At 43.4% G+C, this 26,491-nt stretch overlaps 1 protein-coding gene across 3 annotated transcripts in view; it reads right to left on the bottom strand.

The window, feature by feature from the left end:
- Positions 1-26,491, bottom strand: part of nkain2 (sodium/potassium transporting ATPase interacting 2) — a 169,277-nt gene that overhangs the window by 60,132 nt on the left and 82,654 nt on the right. For all 3 annotated transcript variants that reach the window (XM_024377969.2, XM_024377970.2, XM_024377971.2), the window contains exon 3: positions 24,402-24,482. In XM_024377969.2, the coding sequence (XP_024233737.1) occupies positions 24,402-24,482 (81 nt within the window). The remainder of the gene's footprint in view (positions 1-24,401; positions 24,483-26,491) is intronic.

Genomic DNA, 26,491 nt, shown 5'->3' on the forward strand with positions numbered 1-26,491 from the left:
TCAGCAAGAGATATATAATGAAATAAAACCACAACTATCAAGTCTGGCATCATCATTTGTTAAACTGCATTAATCAAAAGCTGCCTTATTCAATTGAGGTAAAAGCTTTTCTATTCCCCGTTTGGACCCGAGCCCAATTCATGAGTGGTGTTTTCAAAGAGATGATGGATCGATGAATGACTATGAACCTGACTTGAACCCTCACATCTCCGGTGTGCACACAAAGCAAAAAACAGCCCCACCTTGAGAGAAATGAGCAACTCCTCATTACAGTAGTACAATTACAAATACTGTTTGTGGCACACACTGTGGTGTAGCATTTCTCTCATCACACATGCCATGCACATACATGCAGAAACAACTGCATATGAAAGCCATCCAATTGATGTATGCAGCATGTGTTCATTTCAAATGGAGCAGAGAGAATGGAACAGTCAGAGATGAATTGTGTGTGTGTGTACTGCATGTGTGTGTGTATGTGTGGGTGGGTGTGTGTGTATGTGTGCAGTGTGTGCATTTGCATGTGTGTGTGTGTGTGTGTGTGTGTGTGTGTGTGTGTGTGTGTGTGTGTGTGTTTGTGTGTACAGCCGCCCCTGGTCCACAGTTCATTAAGTGGAAAAGGATAACTCATAGAGAGATGATTCTCAGGGCATCTGCTCCTCTCACTGCTGTTTGGAGCCACATTACTTAAAAGTAATGTTGGGTTTCAGATTGGTGGAATGAAATTCATTTACTCTGAAGGCATGTAGCACATTCCCCATTAAAACGGTGAAGTTAGATATGCAAATTAAGTCATTCTTAGCCAGCTCTTAAATTAAGAAATGTGATCTTTATATAGTAGCCTATAGCCACTAGCATAATGGAAGCAAATGGAGAGTAGAACTACAGAATGTTTCACCTTCAATCACTACACACACACCACTCATAACCATCCCAACCTACATCAAAATTACAATACTGAGGAAAAGACCTTTGGATAATTGTTATGAAATGGGTCTACTATCACTATAATAACATTTCTGACCTATACGTAATGGGATCGAGTTGTGTGGTAGCTAGGGTAAGGCTCCAGGGCCAGAGAAGCCTGGGGCTAGTATTGTCTAGTTACTTCCCCAATTCTCTCCCATAGAGCAGGTGCAGGGGCTGCTGGGGGAAGAGAATGGGAACACCCCCAGCAGGCTGACAGCCCAACAGCACAAAACCCCCATACACCCAAATTCATCCATCCATCCATACACCCGACTGACTCCCTCCCTACAAGGACACAAATGAATGAGCAAGATCAAATGTGAGAGAGGGGAGTGGATATCTGCTGGGTAAGCGTATTGGGGAATGGGAAGCGGCTGCTGGATTGTGGGGTGGTGTTGTGGCTAACGTGAGCCCCCACAGTGGAGCCTGGCCCTGGCAGCCAGCAGGTCAGAGCTGCTGCATTGGGAGGCAGGGGAGTGTGGTAGGACCATTTGCACCCCAGCCAAAGTGACAGGAGCCCAGGCTCATCAAACAAAGCCAACCGGCTGGAAATAACACAATGACAAACAATTCTGTTTGCTGCTTGAAGCAAACAGAGGAGCATTGGACTGTGCGGCCACTTTCAGGGCATCAGCTCCCCAAAAATATAAACGCATCATGTAAAGTGTTGGTCCCATGTTTCACAAGCTGAAATAAAAGATCCCAGAAATCTTCCATATGGACAAAAAAACGTATTTCTCTCAAATGTTGGGCACAAATTTGTTCACAACCCTGTTAGTGAGCATTTGTCATTTGCCAAAATCATCCATCCACCTGACAGGTGTGGCATATCAATAAGCTGATTAAACAGCATGATCATTACACAGGAGCACCTAGGGACAATAAATCTCGGGACAATAAAAGGCCACTGTAAAATGTGCAGTTTTGTCACACAACACAGTGCCAGATTTTTTTGAGGGAGTGTGCAATTGGCATGCTGACTGCAGGAATGTCCACTAGAGCTGTTGCCAGAGACTTGAATGTTCATTTCTCTACCAGAAGCTGCCTCCAACATATCGTTTTAGAGAATTTGGCAGTACGTCCAACCGGCCTCACAACGTGTAACCAAGCCAGCCCACAACCTCCACATTTGGCTTCTTCACCTGCGGGATTGTCTGGAACCAGCCACCCAGACAGCTAATGAAACTGAGAAGTACTTCTGTCTGTAATAAAGATCTTTTGTGGGGAAAAAATCTTTCTGATTGGCTGTGCCTGGCTCTCCAGTGGGTGGGCCTATGCCCTCACAGGCCAACCCATGGCTGCGCCCCAGCGCAGTCATGTGAAATCCATAGATTTCTTTCAATTGACTGATTTCCTAATAATGAACTGTAACTCAGTATAATCATTGATCATAGAATTACTGCCCCGTTGATCCTCAACACTGGGGCCCCACAAGGGTGCATTCTCAGCCCTCTCCTGTACTCCCTGTTTACCCATGACTGCGTGGCCATGCACGCCTCCAACTCAATCATCCAGTTTGCAGACGACACTACAGTGGTAGGCTTGATTACCAACAACAACGAGATGGCCTACAGGGAGGAGGTGAGGGCCCTCGGAGTGTGGTGTCAGGAAAATAGCCTCACACTCAACGTCAACAAAACAAAGGAGATGATCGTGGACTTCGGGAAACAGCAGAGGGAAAACCTCCCTATCCACATCGACGGGACAGTAGTGGAGAAGGTAGAAAGTTTTAAGTTCCTCGGTGTACACATCACAGACAAACTGAAATAGTCCACCCACACAGACAGCGTGGTGAAGAAGGCGCAACAGCGCCTCTTCAACCTTAGGAGGCTGAAGAAATTTGGCTTGTCACCAAAAACACTCACAAACTTTTACAGATGCACAATCGAGAGCATCCTGTCGGGCTGTATCACCGCCTGGTACGGCAACTGCGCCGCCCACAACCGCAAGGCTCTCCAGAGGGTAGTGGGGTCTGCACAACGCATCACCGGGGGCAAACTACCTGCTCTCCACGACACCTACACCACCCGATGTCACAGGAAGGCCAAAAAGATCATAAAGGACAACAACCACCCGAGCCACTGCCTGTTCACCCCGCTATCATCCAGAAGGCGAGGTCAGTACAGGTGCATCAAAGCTGGGACCGAGAGGCTGAAAAACAGCTTCTATCTCAAGGCCACCAGACTGTTAAACTGCCATCACTAACATTGAGTGGCTGCTGCCAACACACTGACTCAAATCTCTAGCCACTTTAATCATAAAAAATTGGATGTAATACATGTATCACTAGTCACTTTCAACAATACCACTTTATATACTGTTTACATACCCTACATTACTCATCTCATGTATATACTGTACTCTATACCATCTACTGCATCTTGCCTATGCCGTTCGGCCATCACTCATCCATATATTTATATGTACATATTCTTATTCATTCCTTTACACTTGTGTGTGTATAAGGTAGTTGTTGTGAAATTGTTAGATTACTTGTTAGATATGCTCGGAAATAGAAGCACAAGCATTTCGCTACACTCACATTATCATCTGCTAACCATGTGTATGTGACCAATACAATTTGATTTGATTTGAAATTGTTGCATGTTGCATTTATATTTTTGTCCTGTATAACTAACAGAAACAGTTTGTTTAGAGATATACAGGTAACTGACAAAATAAAGGAAACACTTGAGTAGATGAGGGATACAAAGTATATTGAAAGCAGGTGCTTCCACACAGGTGTGGTTCCTGAGTTAACTAAGCAATGAACATCCCATCATACTTAGGGTCATGTATAAAAATGCCCAGTTGCACATTATTTCGGATACCATGGCTAGAAGAGATCTCAGTGAATTTGAAAGAGGAATTTCAAAGGAGCATAGGGGGTTTAAAGGGTGTGTGTGTGTGTGTGTGTGTGTGTGTGTGTGTGTGTGTGTGTGTGTGTGTGTGTGTGTGTGTGGAACACTTATAGGAGATTCTGGAGTGGAGTCTGAGACAGTGTTTTCCACCACCATCAACAAAACACCAAAGAATTGTGGAAGAATGGTGTCACATCCCCCCCCAATAGAGTTCCAGACACTTGAATCTATGCCAAGGTGCATTGAAGCCCTATTAGCACACTTCATGTTGGTGTTTCCTTTATTTTGCCAGTTACCTGTAGATACTCATGACCTGTTTTCTGTGGATGAACAGGGTTCTTATTGTAAGCTGTAAAGAGATGATATCAATTTATCTTACTCAAACAGTAGTGTTACAAGGGTGGTCCTGAATTCTAATGTCGTCCATTCAGCAATTCCAGTCCACAAGCCAAGAGCCCTGTAATCTAAGTTAAGCCAGTGCTAATTCATTCATATTTATCAGAGCATGTGAGTTTAATTAATAGCTTCATGAATTTCACAAGAGGGTAAACATCTGGTAACAAATATCCCAGACTAATCCCAGATCTTTGGATGTGTCTGAGCAGCACACGTTTAGCTAAGGGTCTGCCGAGCCGAGCAGAGCCAAGTGCCAAACCTGTACCATGATCAGACAGTCATGGACCGTCTTGCTTTGCTGTCTCTTTCATTTCCCATGTGTCCCCCTTCGCCAGTATTCCACAATGCTTAAAGGAGGTTTTTTTCTTTAAAGTGATACAAAGGCAGTCGTATAAAGAAACAATAATGATAGGAGGTGCTCTGACCAAGGCTGCTGGCTGGCCACTTTTTTGGAGGTGAATAAAAAGCTGATCACAGAGAGTGAACTGAGACATCATGCAGCTCCTCCCCACAGCAAGGTAATTTACATTTCATTGGAATTCCAAATCCTGTGAATCCTCCAGCACCTCCTGGAACACTCCTGGACAGGCTTAGCATACTGAGGTGTCATTATGCCAGAATGTGTGTGTGGTTACTGCGTGTGCGTGCGTGTGTGTGTGTGTGTGTGTGTGTGTACACACCTTCCAGAAAAAGGGAAGAAGAAGACTGGCATTCAAAAAAATGTTTTTTTTACATTTTCCTGTTCCATCTGTCAGTTTCAGTACTGTACCCTTCTATTCAGGGAAGAGATGGATAATGGAGACAATAACATTTGAATGGTTGCATCTTGGGCATGTGTGAGTCAAGTGACTAATAGTGACAAACAAATTGCAATAGATGTGTTTGCAGTAGATCCCCTTGTGTCATGAGAGCATGTGATTACCACATGTCTCATTTGCAAATGGTTTGACCCCTCTAAAATACTATATGGGGATGCTATCATGAGAATGACTCAGGGAGAAACATGCTATAACTATGTATGAGGAAAGAGAGCTCTTTATCAGGCATCTAGCACACACAACTAATGCCCCATTCCATTAAGGAGGACGACATCTTACTCGTGTACAAGTCTCTTGAAAATCTTGGAGCTGTCAAGCGCCTTATTCAGTTTCAGAACCTCCATAATCGTGTGTTTGTGTCTGAGATGGGCTGTATATATTTACCTGGCTTTTTCTAAAAGGCAAACGGGGGGGGCACCGACATATCCAAGTCCTTCACCATTGTGATGTCGTACACCAAATCAGACATTTAGGTGGTGGTGTTGACATTTCAGTCAGGGGGAGGGAGCCATGATCAGTCAGGGGGAGGGAGCCATGAGATAAGGCATGACTGATCCAGCTCGCCCATCTCTCATATGGGGCCATATGGCCATTACATAAGAATCCATAGGAGAGTTCCATAGGAGGTAGAGAGGTGTAGATCTCGCACACAGCCAGCTAGCACGGAGAGGAGGAATAGGTGCTCCCTCTCTTGTTCATGTCGGTCCACTCCCTTGACGGAGGAGAGGCAAGGCGAAGGGAGAGGGGGAGAGAGGGAGGCAGCCGGGTTCCACCACACCCCGCGGGAGGTTAATTGTTCCTCGGAATGAGGGGAATGGATGAGTGAAGGGAGGAGGAGAGAGGAAGGGTAGGATATATAGTAGTAAAACAATAGACAGAGAGAGGGAGACAGAGAGAGTAATGGAAACTGAACAAAGCTATCATACTGACGACAGGTTGTGTCTTCATGTGTCTTTGTTCGTTTGTGTAGCCAGCCGCGGCAGCAGCAACATCAGAGCCTTGAAACCAACAGCACGACAGCCACATATGGATAAAAAAAAAATACATTCTGTACAGGCCAACAACTGACAGGCTTTTCAGGATTCTTATTTGTGTGGCAGTCTGCGGTAGGGCTGCGATGCCTACCCAAGCTTGATTCCTAAAGTGATGAAGAGAGTGAGGAGGATGGGGGCGTGGGGATGTATTCTGAGAAAGAAGAGGTACAATCATCTGACTGTGAGTTCTCCAAGAAAGGGATCTGGGGATTCTCATTACCTTTGACTCAGGCCGTTCTATTGTGCATCCATTCTTGTTTAAAGAGATGTGGACAGCTGGCACAAGCTACTTTATGGTTAGCCATCTTGGTATACACCGCAACATCAATGAGGACTGTTCACCTATTTAGACCTAACTGATGTAACTAAGAAAACAAACTAGGTTAATGGCCACCCCGGTGAATCCAACAGTCTCTACTGCGCTGCTGTGTCTGTGACTCAGTGACTGTGTCAATAAGAAATTAGCAGCTGATCTTCTCCAAATGTCAGACTGATTCTCATCCATAATCGGACCGACACGGCTAATTACAGAACATCAAAATAACAACACTAATCAATCTCCAAGGACAGAGGGTTGATGGTGAGAGTAGTTTCACTTCATTACTACTGGAGCTTGATCATACCAAGCTGTCGTTACAGGAACATGGAGTCCCTGCCTATCTTTAGGAACCATTACAGTAACTACAAGGTACAGCTGATTTCTAGGAAGCTAAAAGCCCAAGCCCACACACGGATAGTGTTTATCTCGGACTGGCAGTACATTTTACAGCAGCACAGAAAGGACCTCTCCCCTCACGAACCTGATCAACCGTTAAATGCAGTTAAATACTATTTATTATTCAACTCAGTGGGTGTGTTCCTTTTTAAAATGTAAGACGTTTGGATAGTGGATATTGAAGAGCCTAACAGGGAGCAGTATTGCCTCAGATCCTTTCCACATGATACACCGCTGCCTCCGGAATGACTGTTTCTCATCATTAGCCGCTTCATTTCCAATGCCTGCTATATTCCACTCCCTGTTTGGGAATTACAGGGTGATTATTTTCCATCCTTGAGTTTAAACGCAGAGGATCCACAGCTGAGCCACAATGCCATACCTTGTGTGTGCACAGTGACGAGGCTATGCTAATGAACGACACATCCATTTCGTTGTTGGCTGTCTCTCATTTGCGCAGACTATGGTAACTTTGGAAAACAGGCAAGGAGAATAACAACAGAAATACATACAATACCCACCTCCGAGTATGATTATTACAAGCCTCATTATAATAGATAAAACATGGTCTTCCTTGTGCCCTGTGTGTAGCTGGGAACAGACAGGTGAGCCCTCACTGACCCTGGGTTAGTTCCTACATGCTTATCAGAGCAGTTGAGACCCTTTTGATTTCGGTCCTAGCTGCAATTATATGTACAGGAGAGAGCAGGTCTGGGTTCAGGAGAGCTCCTGGCTCAGCTGGCTCACTGATCTTTAACGGCTGTCATCCCCATGACAATACCTGCTCAGGTCCCCTCCAGAAATACGCTATCCCTGCTATTCTTGGCCAGGAGGCAACTAGGAGCATGGTCCTCAGACAGGCCTGAGAGGCAGCCCTGAGAGCCCCTGGCTAACACAGTTAGTAGTCACACAAAGGCTCTCTTAGACAAAAGCCTCAGATTGACCCGTGAAATAAGCAATCTCTCAATGACCCCCCCCCCTTGCTTCCCCTGCTTCTGACCCCCTGATGTCACGGTATTCTGATGAAGCCTGACATGACAGGAGGTGCATGGAAACCCAATGGACAATCACCCTTGACCTTCATCAACACAAGCACCCGCAACAGCTGGGGAAAATAAAGGCAGAATCCTTTCAGTTTAGTATTCTCTATTATAAGCTAATTCTAAACATATGCCAGGAGCAGGGAATCAAAGGGAGTTCTGAGACACGCCACGCCGGGGGAGAGCTCAGTGTCATTAAGCCTTTCATTAAATCTACGGAGACAAAAGCCCAGGCAGTGATGAAAAGGGAGTGCTATACAACACAAAATAAATACATAATTATTCGTAAGGCGGCACTGGGTGCAGGGGAAAAAATAATAACTGAAAAACGCAGCTTGTTGTATTATGTCTCAGACTACATTTCATGGAATGAATGACTCGGCTAGCTAACGAAAAAAAATATGCGATTACACAATATCTTGGAATCTGTGTCGCAGCACAGAAGAGACCTAAAGAATAGCCTATTGCACTAGGATACATGTGTGTTAGTGGAGGCTGCTGAGGGGAGGACAGCTCATAATAATGGCTGGAACGGCGGGAATGGAACGGCATGAAACCATGTGTTTGATACCATTCCACTCATTCCCCTCCAGCCAATACCACAAACCCGTCCTCCCCAATTAAGATGCCACCAACCATGGTTAAGAGTATGTAGGTCCATAAACAATAACCACAGCCTGGTTAACACATCTTATCTAAATGACAGCAGACAGTGCCAACCTCCAGCACCGCCAAGGACTGCTGTGAAACCAGGCTACCTAAGTATGGTACTCAATCAGGGACAACGATTGACAGCTGCCTCTGATTGAGAACCATACCAGGCCAAACACAGAAATGCCAAATCATAGAAAAAAGAACATAGACAACCCACCCAACTCACGCCCTGACCATACTTAAAACAAAGACATAACAAAAGACTTAAGGTCAGAACGTGACAGTAGCCCCCCAAAGTTGCGGACTCCGGCCGCAAAACCTGAACCTATAGGGGAGGGTCTGGCTGGGTGTCTGTCCGCGGGGGCGGCGGCGGCGCGGGACGTGGACCCCACTCCACCATAGTCTTTGTCCGCCTTTTACCCCGCCTCTGTGGCCTCTTTAACGCGCCGAGCCTCGCCGCGGACCTCAGACTGGGGACCCTAGCAATGGTTCCCGAATGGACGGGAGATTCCGGCAGCACCCGACAGGAGGGAGACTCCGGCAGCTCCGGAGTAACGGATGGCTCTGGCAGCTCCTGACTGACAGACGGGAGACTCTGGCAGCTCAGGACAGACGGGAGACTCTGGCAGCTCAGGACAGATGGGAGACTCTGGCAGCTCAGGACAGACTGGAGAATCTGGCAGCTCAGGACAGATGAGAGACTGGCAGCGCTGGACAGGTGGAAGCACCTGTAGGGAGGAGACGGTGAGATAGCCTGGTGTGGGGGGGCTGCCACCGGAGGGCTGGTGCGTGGAGGTGGCACCGGAAGACCGGACCGTGAAGGCACACTGGAGGTCTCGAGCACAGAGCCTGCCCAACCCTACCTGGCTGAATGCTCCCCGTAGCCAGGCCAGTGCGGCGAGGTGGAATAGCCCTCACTGGGCTGTGCTGGCGAACCGGGGACACCATGCGTAGGGCTGGTACCATGTACCCCGGCCCGAGGAGACGCACTGGAGACCAGATGCGCTGAGCCGGCTTCATGGCACCTGGCTCGATGCCCACTCTAGCCCGGCCGATACGAGGCGCTGCTATGTACCGCACCGGGCTATGCCTGCGCACCGGGAACACCGTGCGCCTCACGGCATAACACGGTACCTCCCCGGTCACCCTCTCTCCACGGTAAGCACGGGGAGTTGGCTCAGGTCTCCTACCTGACTTAGCCACACTCCCCCTCCCAAGAAAGTTTTGGGGCTGCCTCTCGGGCTTCCAACCGCGCTGCCGTGCTGCCTCCTCATACCACCGCCTCTCGGCTTTCGCTGCCTCCAGCTCTGCCTTGGGGCGGCGATACTCTCCAGCCTGTGCCCAGGGTCCCTTTCCGTACAGAATCTACTCCCATGTCCAGGAGTCCTGAGATCGCTGCTGCTGCCCGTTACCACGCTGCTTGGTCCTTTGGTGGTGGGTGATTCTGTACCGGCTTTCCTCTTCCTCTTCTGAGGAGGAGTAGCAAGGATCGGGCCAATACGCAGCGTGGTAAGTGTTCATCCAGTTTTTTAATAAGAATAATGAACAATGAACAAAACAATAAACAACCACGTGAAAAAACAAAACCGAAACAGTTCCGTGTGGAACAAAACACTGACACGGAAAACAATCATCCACAACTCAAAAGTGAAACCAGGCTACCTAAGTATGGTTCTCAATCAGGGACAACGATTGACAGCTGCCTCTGATTGAGAACCATACCAGGCCAAACACAGAAATGCCAAATCATAGAAAAAAGAACATAGACAACCCACCCAATTCACTCCCTGACCATACTTAAAACAAAGACATAACAAAAGAACTAAAGTCAGAACGTGACAACTGCGCTGTATCAGAATCTCTCACAAACCCAATTTCCGACAGACGTCTCAATGAAATGCTACTGACACAGATCAGTAGACGGAACCAGCCAGACACACCAATGTCTATTTCTGAGTGACCTACTTCCGGAGAGTAAGAAGCTATCAAATAAGAAAATATCATCAGACAGACATCAAATTAACATGAGCATGATGCAAATATATGGGCTGTCTGCGCTTACAGCCATGATTATTATCCCTAGGACTCTCACAATGGGTATGGCAACTGTCATGACTAGTAATATTCATCCACGCTGTCAATACTGTAGATGCAAAACCTTTCCCTGTGTCTATGATCAGCGAATGAGGGGGACTTCACACCAATTTATTCGAATGTTGGCCAGTGTCTCCTGGGGATTGAGATGACTGACGAAGGACACTGCGTTTGAGGGCAGAGGCAGAACACTGTAAAAGACATAGACATGTGTAAAATAGGAAGGAGGAAATGAACACTTTCATTGTTCATCCCTCTCAAATTGCTCTTTTACCAATCAATTCCCCTCACAGACAATGGCGATACTGTCATATTCTCACTTCAATTAGAATATCCCAAATTATTTGTCTAAAGGTTAAATTTGACGTGTTCAATTTCCCTCTTCGGGAACATAGGCTGGAAGTGATCTTTAAATAAGGCGTAAGCAGTCACATTTAAATGGGTCTCTGTTACACTCCTCCTCACTTCTCTCCAGTAGGCCCCCAGTGTTCAGAACCGAACACTCTTTACAGAGAATGTGCTAAGGTAGATTTATGAGCGAGATATGAACAGCTGAAAGAGGTTTAATTTATTTTGTGTCCGTTTGGTTTTGTTGTTTGTTCATGCATTCCCGCGCAATCGTTCTCTGGAACAGTAGCCGCAGGCGCTGTCTTTACAATGTGCTGTCCACTTGAGGATAGAGAATTGTATTTATGGTGAAGGTCATTCATTCAGGGAGAATGATACATGCAGCCGAGTCAAGGCAGCTTTAGAAATGATATCTATTATTATGATATAGTTGAACCGTAGGAAATGCTATGCATACTGTGCACTACACATTATCAAAAGCTTTTATAGTTTCATGTATTATTCAATTTTAGAAACTGTGGTGCAAAATGATCAAACAGGCTCACAGAATAACAACGACATGTTCCCTATTGCTACAGGATGCAGGGTGTCCAATACAAAATGCATCTTTTGAGCGACGGGTAGAATAATATGTTCATTGTGTAAATCCTCGAAGAAAACCAATGGTCCAAACCTCATGTATCATAATACGTTCAAAAGTATATTGGAGTTTTTATCCTTGTAGGACGGCCAGAAAGAGAGTGACTAAATCAATGGTGGCCAGAGAAGGGAAAAAGAAAAAAGTGGCCAAATATCAGGAAGATTGCATTGCATCAGCTGGGCTGGATTCTGTGCAAGAATTAAGGCTCACTTTCCTGTTGAACTAGTCATCTTTCTTCTCAAGTCTGTAGGACAAGAAAAAACAATATAGCGGTAGCATGGACATCGATTTGGAGACAATATAGTATTTAGTAGACTTGTGCACAATATAACTTTTCATATTCATTCGAAATTCTTTTTGTTGTTGTTGAGGATTTCTCACAAAAACAACTGTCTGTGAAATGTCAACGGAGCACTGAGTGCGTGTACCAAGCTTTTCATTTTCAAAACCATTTACATGTAATTCAGCTCGTGTCATGCTAATTTTGCTTTTTGCGACCCGTGGAGACAACTTTTGAGACGACGACAACAAAATGTAAAACCTTCCCCTCTGATGTATGTCAACAGAGCTCAGTGCTTATTATCGTATGTATTAGGTCCAGAAATCCAACTTTTGTGATATAATGTTAATGATATGTTAGAGAATGACCCTTTACACAATTTAGAATGTGAATTATATTATTTGTCTCGGTAAAAATATATTTTATAACATAAGAAAGAGAAATTTCATCACCAAAGCGTGTGGACACCCTATAGAATCGCACACCAATGCAAAGCTAAGCAACAAACAGGGGGTACAGTAGATCAGATTTAATAATGCACATGGATTGTAGCTTCATTCAATGTAATTGTCTGCATTCCTTCAATGTAATTGTCGGCATTCCTTCAATGTAATTGTCTGCATCATTTCCATTCCCCTATATATTCTATTGTATGCAGTGGGGCAAAAAAGTATTTAGTCAGCCATCAATTGTGCAAGTTCTCCCACTTAAAAAGATGAGAGAGGCCTGTAATTTTCATCATAGGTACACTTCAACAATGACAGACAAAATGAGATTTTTTTTTCTCCAGAAAATCACATTGTAGGATTTTTAATGAATTTATTTGCAAATTATGGTGGAAAATAAGTATTTGGTCAGTAACAAAAGTTTATCTCAATACTTTGTTATATACCCTTTGTTGGCAATGACAGAGGTCAAACGTTTTCTGTAAGTCTTCACAAGGTTTTCACACACTGTTGCTGGTATTTTGGCCCATTCCTCCATGCAGATCTCCTCTAGAGCAGTGATGTTTTGGGGCTGTTGCTGGGCAACATGGACTTTCAACTCCCTCCAAAGATTTTCTATGGGGTTGAGATCTGGAGACTGGCTAGGCCACTCCAGGACCTTGAAATGCTTCTTACGAAAGCACTCCTTCGTTGCCCGGGCGGTGTGTTTGGGATCATTGTCATGCTGAAGACCCAGCCACGTTTCATCTTCAATGCCCTTGCTGATGGAAGGAGGTTTTCACTCAAAGTCTCACGATACATGGCCCCATTCATTCTTTCCTTTACACGGATCAGTCGTCCTGGTCCCTTTGCAGAAAAACAGCCCCAAAGCATGATGTTTCCACCCCCATGCTTCACAGTAGGTATGGTGTTCTTTGGATGCAACTCAGCATTCTTTGTCCTCCAAACACGATGAGTTGAGTTTTTACCAAAAAGTTATATTTTGGTTTCATCTGACCATATGCCATTCTCCCAATCTTCTTCTGGATCATCCAAATGCTCTCTAGCAAACTTCAGACGGGCCTGGACATGTACTGGCTTAAGCAAGGGGACACGTCTGGCACTGCAGGATTTGAGTCCCTGGCGGCGTAGTGTGTTACTGATGGCAGGCTTTGTTACTTTGGTCCCAGCTCTCTGCAGGTCATTCACTAGGTCCCCCCGTGTGGTTCTGGGATTTTTGCTCACCATTCTTGTGATCATTTTGACCCCACGGGGTGAGATCTTGCATGGAGCCCCAGATCGAGGGAGATTATCAGTGGTCTTGTATGTCTTCCATTTCCTAATAATTGCTCCCACAGTTGATTTCTTCAAACCAAGCTGCTTACCTATTGCAGATTCAGTCTTCCCAGCCTGGTGCAGGTCTACAATTTTGTTTCTGGTGTCCTTTGACCGCTCTTTGGTCTTGGCCATAGTGGAGTTTGTAGTGTGACTGTTTGAGGTTGTGGACAGGTGTCTTTTATACTGATAACAAGTTCAAACAGGTGCCATTAATACAGGTAATGAGAGGAGGACAGAGGAGCCTCTTAAAGAAGAAGTTACAGGTCTGTGAGAGCCAGAAATCTTGCTTGTTTGTAGGTGACCAAATACTTATTTTCCACCATAATTTGCAAATTAATTAATTAAAAATCCTACAATGTGATTTTCTGGATTTTTTTTCTAATTTTGTCTGTCATAGTTGAAGTGTACCTATGATGAAAATTACAGGCCTCTCTCATCTTTTTAAGTGGGAGAACTTGCACAATTGGTGGCTGACTAAATACTTTTTTGCCCGACTGTATATATGTATTTCTTTCTTTGATTAAAGTAATTTGATGGTGTCTTGGGTGAGTGGGTGAGAAAAAAGTGCAATTTTCTTCAGAGCAATTAGCAATAAAGATTGACCTTTGGAATAAGCCCTGATGTTACAACAGAACAGGCAGTGAACTAATTGCTATATGTGTAATGGTGCTGAGAGAGAGAGAGAGAGAGAGAGAGAGAGAGAGATAGATAGAGAGAGAGAGACCGCAGAATTAGGCCGATACCCGCTAATGATCAAAATCCAGAAAAGAGCCGTTAAATTCTACAATCACCTTAAAGGAAGCGATTCCCAAACCTTCCATAACAAAGCCATCACCTACAGAGAAATGAACCTGGAGAAGAGCCTCCTAAGCAAGCTGGTCCTGGGGCTCTGTTCAGAAACACAAACAGACCCCCACCGAGCCTCAAGACAGTAACATAATTAGACCCAACCAAACCATGATAAAACAGAAAGATACTTACTTGACACATTGGAAAGAATTTACAAAAAAATAGAGCAAACTAGAATGCTATTGACTATGTACAGTGAGCATACGTAGCCTTGCTATTGAGAAAGGCCGCCAAAGGCAGACCTGGCTCTCAATAGAGCTATGTGCAGACCACAAAATTAGGTGGAAACTGAGCTGCACTTCCTGCCAAATGTATGACCATATTAGAGACACATATTTCCCTCAGATTACACAGACCCACAAAGAATTTGAAAACAAATCCAATTTTGATAAACTCCCATACATATTGGGTGAAATACCAGCATGCCGTCACAGCAGAAAGATTTGTGACTTGCCACAAGAAAAGGTCAACCAGTGAAGAACAAATACAATATTTATGTTGATTTATTTTCCCTTTTGTACTTTAACAATTTGCACATCACTACAACACTGTATATAGACATAATATGACATGTAAACATATGTTTGCCATGCCAATAAGAAAGAAAGAAAGAAAGAAAGAAAGAAAGAAGGAAAGAAAGAAAGAAAGATAGAAAAAGAGAGATGGAGAGAGAGAGAGAGAGAGAGAAATATATGACAGCAACACAGTCCTCTATCTCTCTTTTCCTGACACACACTTACTCTGATCCACATACTGCTTGATACATCAAGTCATCAAGCTACAGTAGCATGGATACTACAGATACTCTTTCACTATTACCTCCAGCACAGTTTGGCGATAATGACCAACATAAGGCACCAATGAGGTGTGACAAACTATCGGCTTCACAGTGTTTGATGAGGTTGACTGTTGTAGTGAACCTTGTGTAAGTGTTGCTACTAGCGGCCGTCTTTGCTCATCTGTGACGGAGAGAGTGTGGACATTCTGTAAGAAGGAACCGTCTGTTCTAAATCATGTCTGAGCTTGCAGGTTACCTGTGTCCCTGACTCGGTCATCTAACTACAGTACTCTCTCTCATTATGTCTGAATTATCCCCCTTGGTTCGTCTGTTACTCCTCTACTTGTTGACCTTCAAATGGAAGGGTCATCATAATTCAAGAGCTCTGATTGTGAATTCTAAAAGCTTGTGTTTAATTATGTTTGTACTAACACAGCATCGGAACGGCTCATAATTTTCAACCTCTAGGTGAGATTAAAAGGTCAGGTGCTTTTAATTAGATTTGAATATTTGATATGTCCCTTCGGTGTTCAGGTCACCGCCATCAGACAGATATCAATACAAAGGATTTAAAGATGGCTGCGCTGGGCGTCTCTGGGTTGCCGTCGTGTTTATTTCGACCATAAGATATCATAAGGACACCTTTTCGAAGCAGACTACTATGAAGGCTGCTATGGTACCAAGGGACTGAAAAAGCCTGTTGACACTTCATATAGCTTTAGGCAGTACTGATCTCATATCACCATGCCAAATTCCAAATCGTTTTTTGATCCTCATGGCACTATTGGACAGGTTACTGCTTATGCTTTTTGCCGTTTTCTTCCGGAGATTAAAAAGACGGTTAAGGGATGAAAACGTTTTTTTTTCTCCCAGCATGCAACATTTAAGAGCACTATTACCTCAGAGCCCTATATCACTGCTTTTAGCAAGTCATTGGCCTTGGCGCTGGATACTAGACCCAGTCACTCAATGACCGGTTGAAGACAAAGTGGCTGTTTTAGGCTGGGTAGATATTTAACGCGTCAGATATCAGACCTGAACATTGCAAACATATCAACAACGGTAACCATACAGGCTATGTATTCTCCCAACAGAAGCACCCTACTTTAAATGCTCCCCCATCATCCACGAAGGTCCCAGACCCGTAAGTGGAGTGATGTATTGGGGGATGCTGCAGCGCTATTCGCCCCATCTTGGCTTTGAGTGAAGCCTGTAGGCTTGTTCCTGCTCTGCATTATCTCTACCGAGACGGCAATCTCCTGGTCCCTGCCTGTGCTGCGATGCCGTTGGATATGACTAGTTTCTTCCCACCTGACCTGCTGGTCAAGCCCTGCCAATCGCGGCACTTTGGACAAATCACCCCTTTCCCTGCCGGCACCACACCACGCTGATCAGCACATTTATCTCTCTACCCTCTCTCACCCAGATGATGGCTCCTTCTCTCAGGTGAATGGGAAAAGTATTATGTTTCTGATTGTCCCTGCATCCATTACACACTGGCACATCATTTTTCATTAAGGTGACCACTTGCAGACAGCTGACAATAGTCTATTTCTATTCCATGGGATCTGTATCATATGTGTCATATCTACAGTTCTATCTATGTCTTTTCTACAGTCATATGAATCCATGTGAGTGCGTCACAGACTGTACAACCATAGGCATTAAAAGAGAGAGTGTGGCATTTTGAGTCTGTCTGTCTGTTTGCTTGTTTGTTTCCACTGACTGACATTGCTGGTGACACATTCCCTCACAGATGGAGCAGTGGGACAAACACACTGGCCTCCCGCGGAGAAATGATTGATGGGAGAAACTTCTTGCTTGTTGAAAGGGAATTTTAACTCAAGTAAATCCCCGAGATTATAGCAAAACAATGTACTGGCAAAATTACAGTTTTAATGTCCATGTTTTTTGACACACAAGTATTCACTTTTGTCACATGACTGAAATGTGAACATTGATTTAGGGGAAGTTTGTGCGGTTTATTTCTTAACACTAATTCATATACAGTGTCTTGCAAAAGTATTCATCCCCCTTGGTTTTTGTCCTATTTTGTTGTATTACAACCTGTAATTTAAATGGATTTTTATTTGGATTTCATGTAAATGGACATACACAAAATAGTCCAAATTGGTGAAGTAAAATGAAAGAAATAACTTGTTAAAAAAAAAAAATCTAAATTAAAAACTGAAAAGTGATGTGTGCATATGTATTCACCCCCTTTGCTATGAAACCCCTAAATAAGATCTGGTGCAACCAATTACCTTCGGAAGTCACATAATTAAGTCCACAATTAATTAAGTCAATAATTAAGTCCACCATAATTAAGTCCATAATTAAGTTCACCTGTGTGCAATCTAAGTGTCACATGATCTCAGTATATATACATCTGTTCTGAAAGGAACCAGAGTCTGCAACACCACTAAGCACAGGGCACCACCAAGCAAGCGGCACCATGAAGACCAAGGAGCTCTCCAAACAGGTCAGGGACAAAGTTGTGGAGAAGTACAGATCAGGGTTGAGTTATAAAAAAATATCAGAAACTTTGAACATCCCACGGAGCACCATTAAATCCATTATAAAAAAATGGAAAGAATATGGCACCACAACAAACCTGCCAAGAGAGGGCCGCCCACCAAAATTCACTAGGCAAGGAGACCAAAGGCAAGGCAAGGAGGGCATTAATCAGAGAGGCAACAAAGAGACCAAAGATAACCCAGAAGGAGCAGCAAAGCTCCAAAGAGGAGATTGGAGTATCTGTCCATAGGACCACTTTAAGCAGTACACTCCACAGAGCTGGGCGTTACGGAAGAGTGGCCAGAAAAAAAGCCATTGTTTAAAGAAAAAAATAAGCAAACACGTTTGGTGTTCGCCAAAAGGCATGTGGGAGAAGGTACTCTGGTCAGATGAGACTAAAATTGAGCTTTTTGGCCATTAAGGAAAACACTATGTCTGACGCAAACCGAAAACCTCTCATCACCCCGAGAACACCCCCCCCCAGTGAAACATGGAGGTGGCAGCATCATTATGTGGGGATGTTTTTCAACTGCAGGGACTGGGAAACTGGTCAGATTTGAAGGGATGATGGATGGCGATAAATACAGGGAAATTCTTGAGGGAAACCTGTTTCAGTCTTCAAGAGATTTGAGACTGGGAGGTTCACCTTCCAGCAGGACAATGACCCTAAGCAAACTGCTAAAGCAACACTTGAGTGGTTTAAGAGGAAACATTTAAATGTCTTGGAATGGCCGAGTCAAAGCCCAGACCTCAATCCAATTGAGAATCTGTGGTATGACTTAAAGATTGCTGTACACTAGCAGAACCCATCCAACTTGAAGGAGCTGGAGCAGTTTTGTCTTGAAGAATGGGCAAAAATCCCAGTGGCTAGATGTGCCAAGCTTATAGAGACATACCCCAAGAGACTTGCAGCTGTAATTTCTGCAAAAGGTGGCTCTACAAAGTATTGACTTTGGGGGGTGAATAGTTATGCACACTCAAGTATTCTGTTTTATGTCTTATTTCTTGTTTGTTTCACGATAAAAAAAACTATTTTGCATCTTCAAAATGGTAGGCATGTTGTTGTGTAAATCAAATGATACAAACCCCTAACAAATCCATTTTAATTCCAGGTTGTAAGGCAACAAAATAGGAAAAATGCCTAGCGGGGTGAATACTTTCGCAAGCCACTGTATACTATGGCATATTGGCTAGTGGCAGAGGTGGGGTGGAGAATGAAGCATTTACATACAGCCAAGTCAGTGGCAAAGCATCTACAAGCCTCTCCAAGCACCCTCATGGTCGGAGCACTGCATTAGTGTCATTCTAATCTGAATAGCACACTGGAGGGGGGACTTTTATTGTCATCTTTAATGACACCGAGAGCACTCTGCAGACTTCAGCATTCATCAGGGAGGCATCTGGAGCATGCCTTTTACTCTGCATTTAGTCCGGTTATTAACTTTGTGGCTAGTTCCCAGTCTGTCTTCTAACGCATTGATCCGGTAATGGTCAATAGAATCAACACATTCTGACATCTTCACGTCTGCTATGCCTTTGTGTACGTACATGCTAGATTGGTCCAAATATATTTCCAAATGTTTCACCAAATTGAATCAATGAGTCTCAGTGAAATCAAGGAGTGGATCAAATTCATTTGAGCTCAATCAAGTGACGTCCATGTTGTTGGTTTGGCCTTTAATCACCCAGGAGAAGACACGTTTGTTAAATGGTTTGAGGTTTGTTAAATGATTCCGACACTGAGTTGTGAACTCTTAACAGCAGCACATTAAACCCTGACAGGGCCATGACGGCACCCCAACTATAAACAGCTCAATAAGAGGCAGGCTTCGGGTACTTTTAATAACTTATTCTTGCCCAGGCCAGATCGATTCAAATAATAGGAAAGCCAATATATAGATATAACCCTTAAAAGGCTATAAAACCCTGTGTATACAGCCAAGTTATGGTTACTCATTGTGTATTTATTATGACTTTTATTATTATGTGTTATTACTTTCCTACTATTTCTCTATTTTCGTTCTCTCTGCATTGTTGGGAAGGGCCCGCAAGTAAGCATTTCACTGTTATCCTCTTGAAATAGACTCAGGTTCTATCAAGTGTCTATGAGACAGAAACATGGCTCATAATAACCTAATACATAGTAACCACTGTTATGTGTGCTGGAAATTGGAGTGCTCGGACTGCTCCAGCGGGTTCAGTTAAAAAACTGGATATTTTAAGTTGGGTGATTCAGGGTCAGTGCACTGCCAAAGGGTATAACATGAGTAATTACCTATCTAGGACTAAAGCAAACAGTTTCTGGTGACAGGTCTGCATTACCTCACCTGTAACTATTAACACCCTTTTCTAAATTCCCGTTATTTTATAACAACATAGTTCCCTTATGTTTTGTGAGAAGTTCAAAGTTAGTAAGGGATGTAGGCTACTCTGTGGGAGTGTCCGTGATTCATGTAGCGTCTGGAGTTCTAGTGTCCGGCTCCCCTGTCAAGCTCCTCCGGCCAGCCAATTCCTAAACTAGACGGCTCTCAGAGTCTGTGATAGGTGGTGATGGGAAATAATAGCCTTATTGAGCTAGCACAAGCACTGTAACTCATTTGTTCTGAGGGCCCGGTGCTGACAGGCCAGCCTTGTCCCTCCTCTCCAGTGAAATTGACTATAAATCACTATTCCTCCCAGACCTGACACTTTATCAGAATACCAGCATTTTCCTGTATATGAAGACTATGAAGAGTGTGCAGACAGGAAGTAGGCCAGTTGCATGCTTTTAAAGTTGCTCCAAGGAAAAAGACACAGATAACCTGCCAATGTAAGGATTTACTGAGACTCTGCCATGCCACTTACAACCATAGCAATATTTCATAGGGCTGCAAATATATCAACATCATGACATAGCACAATAGGAACTTCTTACAAACAGTAAAAAGGTATCATTAATTCAACTGAACTGGGAAGACATCGGTGCCAAATCTATCATACATTCTCCATTTAACTATTGCTTTGATTTGAACCTTGAACCATTGCTTAGCACTGTGCATAATGTAGCCAGCAATATTGTTCAGGCCTTAAGGCTAAAATACAGAGGTCATGATCAGTGTTGATATGGAGAACTTAGGCACACAATATTTGGCATGAATCCCATACTAAGATGTCAGAAAGCTCCATTTCAATGGAGTTATTTGTTTATGCAAATGTCAGGTTGTTCCAGCCTGGATTAGATTCCTGGCTGACAGGAGACGTTATCCGTTTTTGGGCCAGGTGGGCCAGGTGTGTCTGTCCCAGATTGGGAGGCACGTTTGTGAGCAGCTCTTATTGCATCAGCTCTCATCCTCCTCTCTGCCAGACTGTGACTATTTGCCTTGAAGCTAGCAGGCTGTCGGCTGCCATGGCTAGGACACCGTTTTATTTACTGTGCCTGGGCTCAGGTTGAGGCTCAGACTGGAGCTCCATGGCTCTCTACGCCTACTCTACCCACTCTCCCATGCCCTACCCTGTCACTTCTTGTCAGTGCCAACAGTCCTCTGCCAATGGCCTCCACATTCAATTCCCAGAATATCTCTGGGCATGCCAATGGAATTGGTGAACAGGCCAAAGAGTTTGCCACTTTTAACCCATTCACATATTAAAGCACAAACACAATCCAGAAAGGGAGCACTCTTAAGAGTGCCCAGTTTGCCGTTTGAGACATTTGCCATGAATGTAAAAGAAACATGGTGACACTTCCTCTCTACAGGCGCAAGCCCGAGCTACAAAAAAATACTGTTGTTGTTTATTCTCTCTCAAGTCACGTATTATTTCTATGTCAATCACTCTCCTGATAGACGATTGGCTTTCTCCTGGACAAGTCCCCCTTAGCTGATTGAGCGAGTTGAGACCTGTAAGGAGGATTGCGCCACGTAATGAAAAGAATACGCAGGGATTTGTACCATTTATTTATCTTAATTTGTTTCTGTGTGTGATCTTCCTGCCTTGGCGGGTCTCAATGGATTATCTCCTGGTTAAACACATTACACCTACATTAATAAATCATGAGGCGCCTAAACGTGAGCCAAATAAATCACACTAACTAACACACTATCACTTTACTGTTACTAATTAAAGTACCTGAAAAGAACCACTGTGTAGAACATGCAGTGGAATCACACTCAGAACTACAAAGCCGCAGATGCCCTTTTCGTCAGTCAGGCAAAACGATGAGGAGCGATGACTTGATGCCTCAGTGCCTCTTCTCCCTAGGAAAAAAAGTGACAAGGCCACTCGTGGGAACTGACGCTGGTGAATTGTGGAGGAAGCCAATGAACATTCTCTCTTTAAGAGATTTATTTCAGGCAAGTTAGAAGACATAAAAAAGCAGTGCTGAAATGCAGCAGGGAGAACTCACTGAGAAAAAGGCAATGTACTATGAAAGATATACCGGGACTGAGTTTGTCAAAGTGTATATAGCCCCAAACCCATGTCATTTTCCAGCTGTTAATGACATTGACTGTTAATAAAACTATAATGCAACAGATGCCATTCCCTGATGCTTTTCAAACGTGCTACGATATCTCTGAGGTGAAACTGTCAAATCCTCCAAAGGCAATTGAGGAGGAAGGAAGCCATTTTGGCACAGGCTATAGGAGAGTGAAGACTGTGAGACTAAGTGAGAGCTCCATCTGTTGCCATAGATCCCAGATAAGATTAAACAGTAACGACAGAGCAACAAGGAAGCACGATCGACTAAGAAATGTACAGACATTTCCAAGAGACTTCCTCACAGATGAACACAAAACCAAATGGTGCGACAAAATACCCACACCTGTTCTCTTTCCTTTCTATGGGGATATACGCTGAACTACGACTACCTTACCGGCAAATTAGCTTGACCAATAACACTACAATAATCCTTATCAATGGTGATACAACAATGGCATGTCATGTGGCCACATTTGTGACCAAAAGCTACAGCAATATAATCTTCACGTCTCTACTTGACTCATGTCCACAGCTCTGATAATATCTGGTCATGAGAAGCGCTCAGAGTCAGTGGTCAACATTAAGGGAGTAGTCGTTTCAGTTTCATTTTCCAAATGAAAACATAGTAGATGAAAGCACTTGATGAAATGTCATAATCAAGGTACACGGCTGGTTTGCCTTTTAATTGGGTACAATATTAAACATTTTGACATTTTAATTACATCTTCTCCAATTTCCTCATACAAACATGAACAGATGACAGATTATGGAATAAATTCCCAGTTGAAACTAGAAAGTTTGAGCATGGGGGGCCGAGAGGTGGAGGGAGAGAGAGAGAGAGAGAGAGAGAGAGAGAGGGACCGAGAGGTGGAGGGAGAGAGAGAAGACACATTTGCATCTATATTGCGGTATTACCTTATTTCTTTGAACCAGGGGTGAAAGTAGATGTATTTGTTTTCCCTGTACGGGACCTCGTGTATGAACTTTTTGGATGGGCCTAATCATAGAATTACATATAGAATCGCTATTAATTTAATAGGATCTCTTGTGGGCCTAGTAGTAAAGATGTATCTGAACTTAACTCAAATGTATTACCTTATACTGTGGAATAAACACAACCAGTCATGATCTTTCATCTGATTGTCAAAACGGCTCATGTAGTGTAGGCTACCTCCGCAAGTTACTCACAAATGAATTCCAGCAGCCAAACAGTGTTCTATGCACCGGCCATTTGATTAATAAAAATAAACATCTGTTAAAGAACCGAAAAGTGTAAGGACATTTGGCGATTGTCATTATGCCTCCACTTATACACATTATGCATGAATGGATGCATCTACAGCTGTCAGTCTCGGGCCGGGTGTCTCTGCCGTGGAAAAATGTCAGCGTTCTCGTCAAACCACACCGTATTTTCAAGGCCTTCAGAAATTATTCACACCTCTCGACTTTTTCCACATTTTATTGTGTTACAGCCCGAATTTTGCATTGATTAAATTACATATAGTCCTTCCTAACTCAGTTGACGGAGAGGAAAGAAACCTCTCAGGGATTTCACCATTGAGGCCAATGGTGACTTTAAAACAGTTTAATGGCTATGAAAACTGAGGATAGATCAACAACATTGTAGTTACTCCACAATACTAACCTAAATGACAGAGTGAAAAGAAGGAAGCCAGTACATAATACAAATATTCCAAAACATATATTATGTTTGCAACATGGCACTAAAGTAATACTGTGGCAAATTAATTAACATTTTGTACTGAATACAAAGTGTTATGTTTGGGGCAAATCCAATACAACTCACTAAGTACCACTCTCCATATTTTCATGCATGGTGGTGGCTTCATCATGTTACGGGTATGCTTGTTGCAGTTAAGGACTGGGGAGTTTTTCAGGAAAAAAATTTGCGCAATGGGGCTAAGCACAGGCAAAATCCTAGACCTTGAAGAATTTTGAAAATAATAATGGGCAAATGTTGCACAATCCAGGTGTGGAAAGCTCTTAAGAGACTTACCCAGAAAGACTCGCAACTATCTCTTTCAGAAACAGCGAAGTAATGTGTAACGCGTGATTAAATGGCATATGCGAAAAAGACCATTAAAGACATATTATCCATGGCCTCTGTCGTCTGGCAGGTAATAATAAAAGGCTCTCCAGCTCTGTAGAGCTCTCAGCAGGTCACATTACCTTGGAGAGGTCCCCCACTTCCAGGTAGAAACAGATGATGAAGATGTTCCAGGTCACCCAGAGAACCAGCCACACTGCATACTATGGGAGAGGAGAGAGAGCGTGAGAGAGAGGGGAGGGGGAGAGAAGAAGCACACACCACTGAACAAACAGTATCACAGTATTAGAACACCACAAGCAATGTCAAGCTCAGAATAACACGCCAAAAACAAATGCATATTTTGATTCTCCTTAGTATCTGGGTTTCCACAGCCAGGATCATAGTGTTTCTTTGTAATTAATTATCTGCTGGGTATGTCTTCACACAGAATCTGCCTCCACACATCTGAATCATGCCAGAGCCAAACATTTAGTACCTCTTCTCGGTATTGAAGGTGTGTGTGTTTGTGTGTGTTGCGTGTGTTGTGTGTGTGTTGTGTGTGGGAGGGCTGAGGCGTAGAGGCTCCTTAGAGATAGGGATGGAGGCTTATCAAAGTGTTTTGAAATGTGTCAAAATGAAACAACTCAATGTCCAATTGGCACTGAAGAACACAAAACATGATGTTACAGTTCAGTATGTCCTCATTTAGCTCCCAGTACTGTCCAAATGTCTGAAAGGACACTCACAAGAAAGTTGGGGGCAAAATGAGTTTGACACCCCTGATCTAAGACACGGCGCATCTATCGACATATCATGTACTTTTTTCGAAGCAGGCTATTTTGAAGCATGGGAAATCATTATCACAACACATGTTTTTTTCCCCCGATTAAAATGGGAGAAGCGCCTTTCTGGGAGAAGAAGAACTGTGAAGTCTGATAAGCAGAGCAGAGGAGAGATCTTCAGATAAAAGGATGCTTATCTGATCCTATTTTAAAGCAGACAGGTGATCCAGAATAAAATACTGGGCCATTGGAAATGGGAACTCAATTCCATTACATGTAGAAAGCTCATCCAACTATACAGTGGTGGAAAAAGTACCCGATTGTCATACTTGAGTAAAAGTATAGATACCTTAGTAGAAAGTTACTCAAGTAAAAGTAAAAGTTACCCAGTAAAAACACTACTTGAGTAAAAGTCTAAAAGTATTTATCTTGGCCAGGTCGCAGTTGCAAATGAGAACTTGTTCTCAACTAGCCTACCTGGTTAAATAAAGGTGAAATAAAAAAAATTAAAAAATAAAATTGGTTCTATATATACTTAAGTATCAAAAGTAAATGTAATTGATCAAATATACTTAAGACATAATTTACAAATGATGCATTTGTGTTTGGTGAGTCCGCCATGCCGCTATGCATTCAAAATTTAACAAGTTATTTTGGGTGTCAAGGAAAATGTACAGTGTAAAAAGAACATTATTTTCTTTAGGAATGTAGTGAAGTAAAAGTAAAAGTTGTCAAAATATAAATAGTAAAGTAAAGTACAGATAGTCCCAAAAATGACTTAAGTAGTACTTTAAAGTATGAATACTTAACCACTTTACGCCACCGGAACTATATGCATCCACTTATCTGTTAAATGCACATGATCGAGGACAAATATCACTACAGGAGCCATAGCTGACACAAGTGGGGTGGCAGGTAGCCTAGTGGTTAGAGTGTTGGACCAGTAACCGAAAAGTTGCTAGATCAAATCCCCGAGCTGACAAGGTAAAAATCTGTCGTTCTGCCATTGAACAAGGCAGTTAACCCACTGTTCCTAGGCCATCATTGTAAATAAGAATGTGTTCTTAACTGTCTTGACTAGTTAAGAAAATGTGTACTTTATGACAGTAAGATCAAATATCTTTGTAGATATCATGCAGGTTTCTGTGATTTCAGTGAAAAGGCATCATAATCATCATGAATGTATAACCTGATGGATCAAGGAGGTATGGAGATATGCAATATTATGGATAGAGCACTGTAGCTAAAGAGGAACATTTACAGAAAGGGATACAGTATGGCAGTGTTTCCCAAACTAGGGGTCGCCTGATTTGAAAATGGGGTCGCAAGATAAAATTTCCGCTTCATAGAACCGGGGTTAAGTCATTAACCTCCGGTAGCTGCTAGATGCAGTTTCTTCCTACAAACGTGGCACTATCTTTTGAATGGTTTAAGCTCCAAAATATTAT

This window comes from Oncorhynchus tshawytscha, linkage group LG18 (genome assembly GCF_018296145.1).
Source record: "Oncorhynchus tshawytscha isolate Ot180627B linkage group LG18, Otsh_v2.0, whole genome shotgun sequence".
Classification (NCBI taxonomy): Eukaryota; Metazoa; Chordata; class Actinopteri; order Salmoniformes; family Salmonidae; genus Oncorhynchus; species Oncorhynchus tshawytscha.